The sequence below is a fragment of the Amphiprion ocellaris genome, unplaced genomic scaffold (genome assembly GCF_022539595.1).
Source record: "Amphiprion ocellaris isolate individual 3 ecotype Okinawa unplaced genomic scaffold, ASM2253959v1 Aocel_unscaffolded303, whole genome shotgun sequence".
Taxonomy (NCBI): Eukaryota; Metazoa; Chordata; class Actinopteri; family Pomacentridae; genus Amphiprion; species Amphiprion ocellaris.
Genome location: NW_026559482.1, coordinates 15041 through 25704, shown reverse-complemented (window position 1 = coordinate 25704; position 10664 = coordinate 15041). Strand labels below are relative to the sequence as shown.

Below are 10664 nucleotides of genomic sequence, written 5' to 3'. Positions count from 1 at the left end.
TTACCGCCTGTGTCCGCCAGAGGGGCAGTAGCGCCCCCTGCTCTGATAAGGACAAGGATAGAACTTTATGGATCCCACAGTGGGTAAAGTTCACTCGAGCTGCATTCACTGAGAGAGTCAGTTTAGTTTCAATAATAGATGGCGAAGAATAGTGTTTACGGCTGGTAAAGATTCGAGACCTGAATTATTATTTGATCCATGATCGAGAGCACTCAGTTCTTTCTTCCAGTTGGTTGCTGCGGTCCGGTGAACCAGGTGAGCTCCAGGTGAAGCAGGTGATGTCTAGCGAGCAGGTCAAGTCTGTGATCGGAGCTAGAAAACTCATCTACATGAACATTAAATGTTATGCTCAATGGGAGATGCACTCAGTGTGACATAAACTGTAGAAGTCCACTCTAAACTGTTTTAAGGCTTAGATGCCTGGATTTGTTAACCTATTTTTTGTATCTTCCTGTGTTCCCCCCCCTGCTTGACCTGAGCAGGTACGGTTCGCACTGCACCACGCCAGCACCCTGACACCTGTACGGGTCAGACCACCCAACTCACAAGCCCCACCCGCTAGCAGGTTTATTTAAACCCTTCAAGTAGTTTTATCGATCTTTTCATGGTTTCTTCATCTTTGAATGAATATTTTTGGCACTAAATGTGAACTTTTTGAACGGACTCTGCTCGTCAGATGGAGAACGTCAGGAGTGTGTTGGAAGATTCAGGTGAGAGGAAAACAGAAGTAGGATGTTAGACAGGACTGATCTGCTGTCCTATCCTATAGCATTGTAGTGTTAACAAAATCATTGGAGCCTTCATTTGTCTCCTGCTGGTCCATACTACAACTCTTGGTTTTGACACTAATGCAAATCTGAATTTTAAGAAATTTTTATTATTTATTATTATTAGTCATAAAATTCAATAACTTCACTCTTACACACTGTAGTGTCATCAAATTCGCTGGAGCCATCAGTTGGCTCCTGATTATCATACTACAACTCTTGGTTTGACATTAAGTAAAAAATCTGAATTTTAAGGAATTTTTGTAAGTAAATAAAATTCACTTACTTTACTCTTAAACACTGCAGAAAAATAAACGCCATCCAACCATCAAAAGGGTCCTACTGATCATATCCTTCAGGTTTTTTCTTCCAAGTATTGTCCGTGCAGTCCTTAACTTGGGAAAATATTATTAGCTGTTTAACATTAGGGTTTAAAATGAATCAGTTAAGGCTGCAGCCTCGTAAGAAAGCGTCTGACTGTCTTTCTTCCCAATCGTCAGTACTTGAGGAGACAGTCTAAACAGTTTAGTTTGGTATATTGGTGTTATCTGATCCTCTCTTTGATGAGGAGTCCAAGTTCCATTACTATTTCAGTATCATGTATTTGGACAAACAGGTGCACTGTGGATCGTAAAAATATAGCCCCACATACATCAAGAGAAGAGCCGTCAAAGCTAATTTACTCATAATCCTTAAACTTCACACACAAGCATGCAGCACTAAATAGTGTGCACATCTTCACATGGCAATAAACAACCCAAATCATTAAAATTCAGTTACTTTTAGGTTGTTAATGTTACACAATCTACCAAAAAAAAAAAAAAAATGGATGACCACTTTTTAACTGTTACAACAAAAAAATATTTGAGATATATAACAACAATTTCATTACCGATAAAAAAAAAAAAATCCTTAAAATCATGAAAAATAGTTAAATATCAAACCAAGAGTTTGTAGTATGATCAACAGGAGCCAACTGAGTTAGACAGAGTGTAATCTTTTTGCAGTACGTAAGAGGGAAGTTATTGAATTTTATTACTAATAAAATAATAAGAAAATAAGAAAAAAATTCCTTAAAATTCAGATTTTTTAATTTAATATCAAACCAAGAGTTGTAGTATGACCAGCAGGAGTCAACTGATGGCTCCAGTGATTTTGGTAACACTACAATGTATAAGAGTGAAGTTATTGAATTTTATTACCAATAACAATTCCTTAAAATTCAGATTTTGCTATTTAATATCAAACCAAGGGTTGTACTGTGACAGTCAGGAGACAACTGATGGCAGCAGCGAGTTTGGTGACACTACAGTACATAAGAGTGAAGTTAATGAATTTTATTACCAATAAAAATTATTTAAAATTCAAATTTTGTACTTAATATCAAACCAAGTGTTGTAGTATGACCAGCAGAAGCCAATTGAAGGCTCCAGTGATTTTGGTGACACTAAAGTAAACAAGAGTGAAGTTACTGAATTTATTATGAAAAAACAAACTAAAATAATGAAAATTTCTTAAAATTCAGATTTTGTATTTAGTGTCAAACCAAGAGTTGTAGTATGAGCAGCAGGAGACAATTGAAGGCTCAATGATTTTGGTGACGCTACAGTAAACAAGAGGGAAGTTATTGTATTTTATTACTAATAAAATGATAAAAAATTCCTTAAAATTCAGATTTTTTTAATTTAGTGTCAAACCAAGAGTTGTAGTATGACCAGCAGGAGACAATTGATGGCTGCAGTAAATTTGGTGACACTACAGTGTATGTAAAGTTAAGTAATTGAATATTTGTGTCTCTCTTCGCTGTTGCAGCGGTTTTTGCTATTTGCAGACGGTCCCCTGTTCACTCTGTTTGCACAGCCGGCTGCTCATAGACATCAGTGCTATTTCTGCAACTTGAAAGACAGCGACTTTTTGATAAAACTGGCCTCGTAGCACATTGTCAAGCTTACAGCGATTTGAAAGAGGCATTGTTTATGTTTTTACAACGTATATCTCATGAGTTATTGATGCCGGAAGTCCGAATCTGTGAATATCTTGCCAACTTTACCTAACTCCCATTCATGCATGAATTATGATAACCTCAGTTAGGATTTTTTTTTTTCCCCCAATTGTTTTTATTCATCTTTAGGCGTGAAAAACAAGGTTTGAACTTTATTTTATTTCAACCCATTTTTCTAAAAAATATATTTACATGTCCACTGAGATGGCCACCATGCATTTTGCTCTAGAAATATGGATTTAACAAACAAATGGATAAAATGATATACAGTGTACTGAACTGTGAAATGTGATGTGAACTATAAAATAAAATAATTGATGCATAAATAATTCAAACAGCATTGAGGGATTCACTCTCCTGTATAGATTCCCAAGTCTCTCAGATGACATATTTTCAAGAACAGCAGCAGTAATAGCCTAATTGTGGTCAATGAATTGTAAGCTGAAATATAGCTGGTGATGCATGATGTGCACTTTTAGTGGACATGGAGATTAATCCATAATTGCCTACCCAATATAACATCAATACTTCGGAAAATTTTGCAATTGCATGACTCCTTAGATGTTCCTCGATGTCACCATATTTTTCTTTCCTGCAAAGGTCTCTTTTTTATAGAAGGTTTGAACAAAAGAAAATGAGCTACTCGGTGTTTCCTGGCTGCCTGTCGGCCATCTTGGTTTGACTCTTTCTCTTTTTTCTTTATTTTTTTTATTTTTCTTTATTTTTTTTTTAAAGAATTTGCAATGGCTAGCCAATCACTGGCAGTGGAAGAAATGATGCAATAGGATCCGCTGTAGTGGCTGATGTCCAACTATGCCATCAAAACTCATGCACATACAAGAAAACAGCTTTAGAAGAGCTGCACACTGTCATGACCTCTATGCATGGAAGGGTTAAAGGCATCAATAATGAACACAACACAAATAAATTGCTATCATATTACAATTCTGCATAATACACAGTGGAGAATCACAGTGATATTGTAATAATTGAAGGTATTTTTAATTGTTACTGTATTTTTGCTAATTTTTACTATATTGTACTGTATTTTTCCTATATTTTTTTACTGTATTTTTACGATATTTTTACTGAATTTGTAGCTATATTTTTTTACTGTGTCTTTACTATACTTTTTACTTTATTTTTATGAGATTTTTTGCTATATTTTTTACTATATTTTTGGTGTGTTTTTACTATATATTTTACAGTAGTTTACTGTATTTTTTTAGTATATTTTCTACTGTATTTTTTACCGGTATCTTTACTGTATTTTATGAGTCTGCTGTCATCTAATCTCTCATGTAAGATCATGTCACAGGAGGGGGCGCTACTGGCCTCTTGTGGACACAGGCGGTAACGACACGACATTATTATAACGGTATAGCTGGCGACATTACAGATGAGCAGCACTTCCTGTTTATCTTCAACGTAAAAGCATCTTTCTTTATTGTACATTTTATGTCAAAAGTATTACTAAGCGATTTTGGTCGATTCAGAAGGATCTCTGGTGTAAACCAAGTCGTATTTGACGGACAGCTAGCTTTCTCCACTTGCTCCCAAGTTACTTTTGTTGTAGTCCGAGTCACGGTCCAAAACAGGAAATGAATCCTCAACGTAGCCTAATGACAATCTATAGCTGCATCTCCGTGATGGCAGCGTTAGCGAGGCTAGCAGCTAATCAGAGCTAGTGACAAGCTAACTCCAGCGCTACAAGACAGCGTCTCTTTAAAAGGTGCTGATCACTGCTATCAGGCTGAAACGTGAGACCTGGGACAGGGAAAGGAGCGTAGAGCGCTGTGTCTTGCAGCAGGATTTATTTTAGAACTACGCATGTTAAGGTAGGAGTCCGTGTCATAGCAAACCCTCTTTTGCACGTCCGCTAGCCTCGGCTAACACTTCCTGTTCACGAATGCTATTTGTACATTAGCTACTAACGTGTTCATTTTTAGAACGTTATCAGTGACTAACAACACACAACTTTGAGGACTGGCGACAAACTAAGTGGTCCTTAAATAGATCTTTTTTTTCATACTGCAGACTTCTTCTGAGTCTCACAAAACCACGTTTTAGCCATAATAGCATTACGATAGTTTTACGTTGAAACAGGAAGTGTTGCTCCTCTGTAATGTCGCCAGCTTTGCTCAATAATAATAGTGTCCGTTACCGCTGTGTCCCGCCAGAGGGCAGTAATGTGTACAGTAAAGGGTTAGTGACTTTAGGGGACATTTTGAGATGTTTTTATGGCTTATTTTTGACTCAGTTTGTTCATGTTTTGTCTCATATTGTTACTTAAGTGACTTTTAGGGGTCAATTTGCATGTCTTTATGAATATTTTTGATTCAGTTTGTTCATCTTTTTGTCTCATATTAATTACTTTAGAGTACTTTAGGGGTTAATTTTGCATGTTTTTATGGCTATTTTGATTCAATTTGTTCATTTTTGGTCTCACATTGTACTTTAGTTACTTTAGGGGTCATCTTGCATGATTTTAATGGCTATTTTATTATTCAGTTTGTTCATTTTTTGTCTCATATTATTATCATAGCAGAGGCTCATGGGTAACGTGGTTCTGAGGCAGCCAGGAGCAGAGGCTCATGGGTAACATGTCTCTGAGCCAGCCAGGAGCAGAGGCTCATGGGTAACGTGGTCCTCTGTTTCCAGTCTTTATGTAAGCTAGGCTAACAGTTCTAACTCTTTCCAGTCTTTATGCTAAGCTAGGATAGCTGTTTTCCTCTGTTTCCCAGTCTTTATGCTAAGCTAGGCTAACATTCTAACCTGTTTTGTCTTTCTGCTAAACTAGGCTAACAGTTCAAACCTGTTGTGTCTTTCTGCTAACCTAGGCTAACAGTTCCACCTGTTGCAGCTTTGTGCCGAAGGTAAGCTAACAGTTCCCACCTATTTCCAGTCTTTGCTAAACTAGGCTTAACAGTTCTAACCTGTTTCCAGCCTTTGTGCAAAGCTAAGCTAACAGTTCCCACCTGTTTTCCAGTCTTTGCTAAACTAGGCTTACAGTTCTAACCTGTTTCCAGTCTTTGTGCTAAGCTAAGCTACCTTGGAGACTATTTGTCTGTGAGTAAAACGTGTACATAAGCACAAATAGAAATTTCATGTTAGAAGTTTGTTCATAATTTGTCAAGTAGTTGAAATATGTCATACAGTTGTTGTTAGAAAGCCCTCATATTTTGATCATGATGTTGTATGGGTTGCGTTATAGGTTGTATTTCCTCCCTTGTTGAGCTAATCGGATGTTTGTGTTTTTTTTACGTAATGTCCTTGAACGCACCTCGTGTGTGCAGTAGCTTTTCTCCATGTTGCAGCACAGTTGTTAGCTAGTTCTCTCCTGTGCACATGTCCTGAAACTGGATGCATGTTGCATTTTTTTCTTCCTTAAACCTGCTGTGTGTAAATGATGAAGGTGAGTGGTCATGTGTTCCTCCCAGTAGAGCATGGACTTATGCACTGTTTAGTGTTACTTGTTGATCGTTTAGCGACCACCTTTACAGGACGGACGTTAGCTTAGCACTTAGCCCACCATGTTGTCTGTCCGAGCGGGTTTGGCTAACATCTGCTATCGTATGTGATTGAAATGCTGAGCCATGCATAATATTTTGCCCTTCGTTAATGTGTTTGTATGTGCATTTGTGTTACTGTTCTCATAGTATATATTATTATTGTGGTTACCATTTATGCTGAATGTCTTACTGATCCTCAGTATTCCTGTTTGTGAGTGTTTCAGAACCCCAGGCTAGCCACAGTTATCCACAAGTAGCCAAGTTGTCTACCAGTGCAGCACAGAGTTCTCTGCAACAAAACAATAAACATCATTAACCTGGAAAGTCTGGCTGCCGTGTCCTCAACTCAGCTCAATCCACGCAGACCGACAAATTCTTCAATGGAACTCTATGGTAAACTAAATGTGAGAAATACTATAAAAATACTGATCAGGTCACCTTCTTTAAATCAAAATACCATTACTTACATTCAATAAAAACAATTTAAAGCCACAAAACAGATGGTAAAAACCAAACTAACCCAGCTCATTTATTACACATAGAAACAAAAATGTACTGCACCAAACATTTCCTACCAAATTCATGTGACAGCAATCCTACAAATCTGAATAACAACTTTATCTACTACCCAACCACACTTACTATCATATTATTCATGATTGCCACAAACAATTTATTAGAAACAACAACCGCTAACTAACATCCAAACAAAATCCATAAGCACTATATATATTGCAAACATATAATACCTGTAAACCATTTGTATAAATGTTGTATTTGCACACAATTGCATCCCTCTGATAACATGCACACAATCTCTACCATAACCCAATAAAATCCCTTCACATAACTTTATCATTTTTGGCATAAATAAAAGTGTAACTGGCACACTTACAATTTCATACTCTAAACATGGACTATGAAAAACAACACCACTGCAACACAGACTTCATACCACACAACAAACTCAAAAAGATTTTCCTATACTTTTATGTCATTACCACTAAAACTGTCTTTCATATTAAAACTTTCCACAATCTAACCATTTAACATCATTACCTAATTTCAAACACTATAACTAATTTTGGTTCTTTTCTACAAACAACTAATCTGCAGTACAATTAATACCACAATTAATTGACAAACAAGGACTCTTCCCATCACACTCAAAAAGTGTTCCTACAAGAATCACATACAATGTTCCACACTAATTTCCCTGCTTTGAAACATAAACTTGATCAAAATTATTTTACTTATGGGGTGCCTGAAACTCCTACAACAAACACAACAAAGCCAAAAAAAAACAAGAAAACCCCTACAACAACCATTTGAGAACTAGCAATGCAAACATTATCAGTGAAACATAGAGACAGAAAATATACCTCCTTATCAATTAATATCTCCAATTTAATTACATAATACTTGCACAGCATTTCACAGGCAACTCTTCTCTCTGTTCGCAGTTGCCTGCTAATCTTGATTTGGAAGTAGAGGCTCAGTGAAATGGACAAGGAATACTAAGAGGTATTATTCACGATACATAAGAATGGACGTGTAGAGATGTTTGTAGATGACATGAATGGAGTATGGGTTACTAACCAAGACTGGACCTCATTCGAGTCGTCACTTCATGGCGTGCTGAAACCGCAAACAATCCATTCTAAATTGTATTTCAGAAATATCACAAAGACCTTGCCGCTAAGGGCTTTGTTTATGATGTAGCAATACTTATACGGCTACTGTCGTGCTTTCTCCTTCGTTATGTTTTGTTTGTTGTTTTCTCTCTCTGTGCCTCTTTACATGTGGTTTTCTTTCCAAGTACAGGGGAAAGACCGACACGGAGTTGTGACCTATTACAATCAGCTGCATGAGGTGGAAGAAGAAAATGCCCCTGCAAGGCACTTGATCTCGACGTCACTTTTGAAGGATCCGAGCGGTTAGAAATCAAATTCTCACACTATATCACATATTTTACACGACGTCCTTCAGACGGGTTGACAAATTAAAGCAAATGCACTTTAAACAAAAAAAAAAAAAAACAAAGCATTTTTGACTGCTGACCTGAGTAAATTTAGTTAAATTGAATTTATAAAACGAGCTCGCGTACAATCTCTTGAAAATACATACGTTTTGCACACATCACAATGCAAGGACTGTGTGTGCTCATCTTCAGGGACTTTTTTGTTCGTATTATTTTTGTCAAGATCAAATGAATACATGATTGTTAAGATCAAAATAACACGTTGGATGCATAATTACATCAAATACACTATTACATGACGCTCTAGCCCACCATATAATATATACAGCTGGTACATTAATTAATGAGCTTTGCTGCTGTCCCGACCAGAAAAGCCTCCAGCAGATGTAGAAAAGTCAGACAAGATCGAAGTAGTTGTTGTTGTTGTTATACGTGTACAGCAGACTGTGCAAAATGTTAGGATCGGCAGCAATATCGACTACCTTAGTTACAAATTGCAGGGCACAGTTTCACAGCTTTGGGTAGTTCAAAATTTCTTGTGCCAGTTCTCTGTGGACTGAACTCTGTACATTATCTGATAGGTACTTTATTCATTCCCTTAGGGGAGATTCAAGGTATGCATGGAGCTCACTGTTACATAGAAGATAGAGGGCCCCTGTGCGAATGAGCATGCAACAGACATCCCAAATCTGCCTAAAATGCTGGTATTTACAGAGGTGAGCTTAAAAAACTGTTAATATTTACAATAAAGTGCAAATTGGTGTTATTGCAATAAAAATAGAGCATGATAAGAGTTCATAATACAATAAATATAGCATTTGAAGTACAAACGATGTCAGAGCTCTGTGGAAGAACATCTGGTTGCTGCGCTTGTCTGTTCTGCTGCTGCAGGTAGTTCTTCATGGATTCTTGGTGTGCCTCAGTAAAGACCGATTCTCTGGTTTTTCTTTCAGACTCATTTTTAAAATGCTGCTGCTCACATGCTCAAAGACTTTAATCTGATCAGTGACTGATGGTACGTTATGCCTTTACATGAACAATGTGACAGCAGCTGATTATAGTCGTATAGTCATCGTGCCCTTTGTCAGTGCTGTTCTTTTTCTCATTCACAGCAGGGCTCTAGGACCCGGAGACGTCAGGATGGTGGTTCTTGATATCAGTCTACCAACTGGATTCACCCCAGAAAACTCTGACCTGGAGATGGTAATCACCTTCTAGTGCTAGTGCAGAAAAATCTGAAAGCTTGTGTCCATTGGTGTATTTAAGTGTCTTTAAAATGAATGTAGTATTTTAAATAAAAGTTTGTAAAAAGTTTACTACATCATGATAATGACCTTCTAATGGATGAGACATGAATGATCGCATGTTTAGGACGGCGGCGTTGCTAACTAGCTAACAGCTGACTCTGTTTATGTGTGTGTCCAGCTGTCCAATTCAGTGCATCGTTACATCAGTAACTTCCAGATTGTAGACAACCTGAGTGACAGAGGCTCCCTGATCATTCACCTGTTCAAAGTAACATCACTGTATTTATAATTATTATTCTATGTCACATCATTTTATGTTATTCATATGCTTTTCTTTTTTTTCCAAGAAGCAGGTTTCTCAATGCTCAGTACATAAGTCTTTATGACCACAGTCAACAATCTGAGGCAGTTTTAGGCTATTACACAAAACCGGCTTATTGGTACCAAAGCCACGGTTCAGAACTCAGACTTGCTAAATCGGTGTTGGTGTAGTGCAGTGTAGGGCTGCAGCCAGAGTACTGACGATAGTTAGCAAGAGAGATCATATTTCTCCTATGCTGGTTTCTCTTCATTGGCTTCCTGTGAAATGTAGAATAGAATTCAAAATCCGTTCTTCTGACATATAAAGCTCTTAACAACCACTCTCCATCATATCTTAAAGACCTGATAGTACCATATTATCCTAGCAGAACTCTTCGCTCTCAGACTGCAGGCTTACTCGGCGAAGCGACCTGTAACCTTCTCTCTAAAAGTAGAATGGGAGGCGGAGCCTTCAGTTATCAGCTCCTCTCCTGTGGAACCAGCTCCCAGTTTGGGTTCCGGAGGGCGGACACCCTCTCTAATTTTAAGACCAGGCTTAAAACCTTCCTTTTTGACAAATCTTATAGTTAGGACTGACTGGGGGACCCTGAGGGGGTCAGCTGGAGTCTTCCTCTTGGACGTCCCTTAGTTCTGCCCCTAGTTCTGCTGCTACAGGCCTAGGCTGCTGGAGGACCTCTCTGGATGCACTGAGCCCTTCTCTATCTACCATTATATTTAATATACAGTATATATACCATTATTGCATTACACTCACTCTGTTTCTCCCTGTGTCCTTTCTCCGAGTGTCCCTGATCCCAGAGCTGGATGCTTCAGATCTGTGGTGGTTCTCCCACC

General features: G+C 37.8%; 1 protein-coding gene across 1 annotated transcript; it reads left to right on the top strand.

Moving 5' to 3' along the window:
* Nucleotides 1-8924: 8924 nt before the first annotated feature.
* LOC129348504 (complement C3 alpha chain-like) lies at nucleotides 8925-10109 on the top strand. Its single transcript, XM_055008861.1, has 3 exons — nucleotides 8925-8978; nucleotides 9375-9465; nucleotides 9688-10109. The coding sequence occupies exons 1-3, from the start codon at nucleotides 8926-8928 to the stop codon at nucleotides 9796-9798; spliced, it is 255 nt and encodes an 84-aa protein (XP_054864836.1). The 5' UTR covers nucleotide 8925; the 3' UTR covers nucleotides 9799-10109.
* Nucleotides 10110-10664: the final 555 nt, after the last annotated feature.

What these genes read in the sequence shown, in the direction of transcription:
- LOC129348504 (XM_055008861.1), top strand. Translation starts at nt 8,926, where the DNA reads ATGAGCATGCAACAGACATCCCAAATCTGCCTAAAATGCTGGTATTTA. An exon ending in AAATGCTGGTATTTACAGAG is followed by an intron (nt 8,979 to 9,374) that starts GTGAGCTTAAAA and finishes TCTCATTCACAG; the next exon opens with CAGGGCTCTAGGACCCGGAG. An exon ending in AAAACTCTGACCTGGAGATG is followed by an intron (nt 9,466 to 9,687) that starts GTAATCACCTTC and finishes GTGTGTGTCCAG; the next exon opens with CTGTCCAATTCAGTGCATCG.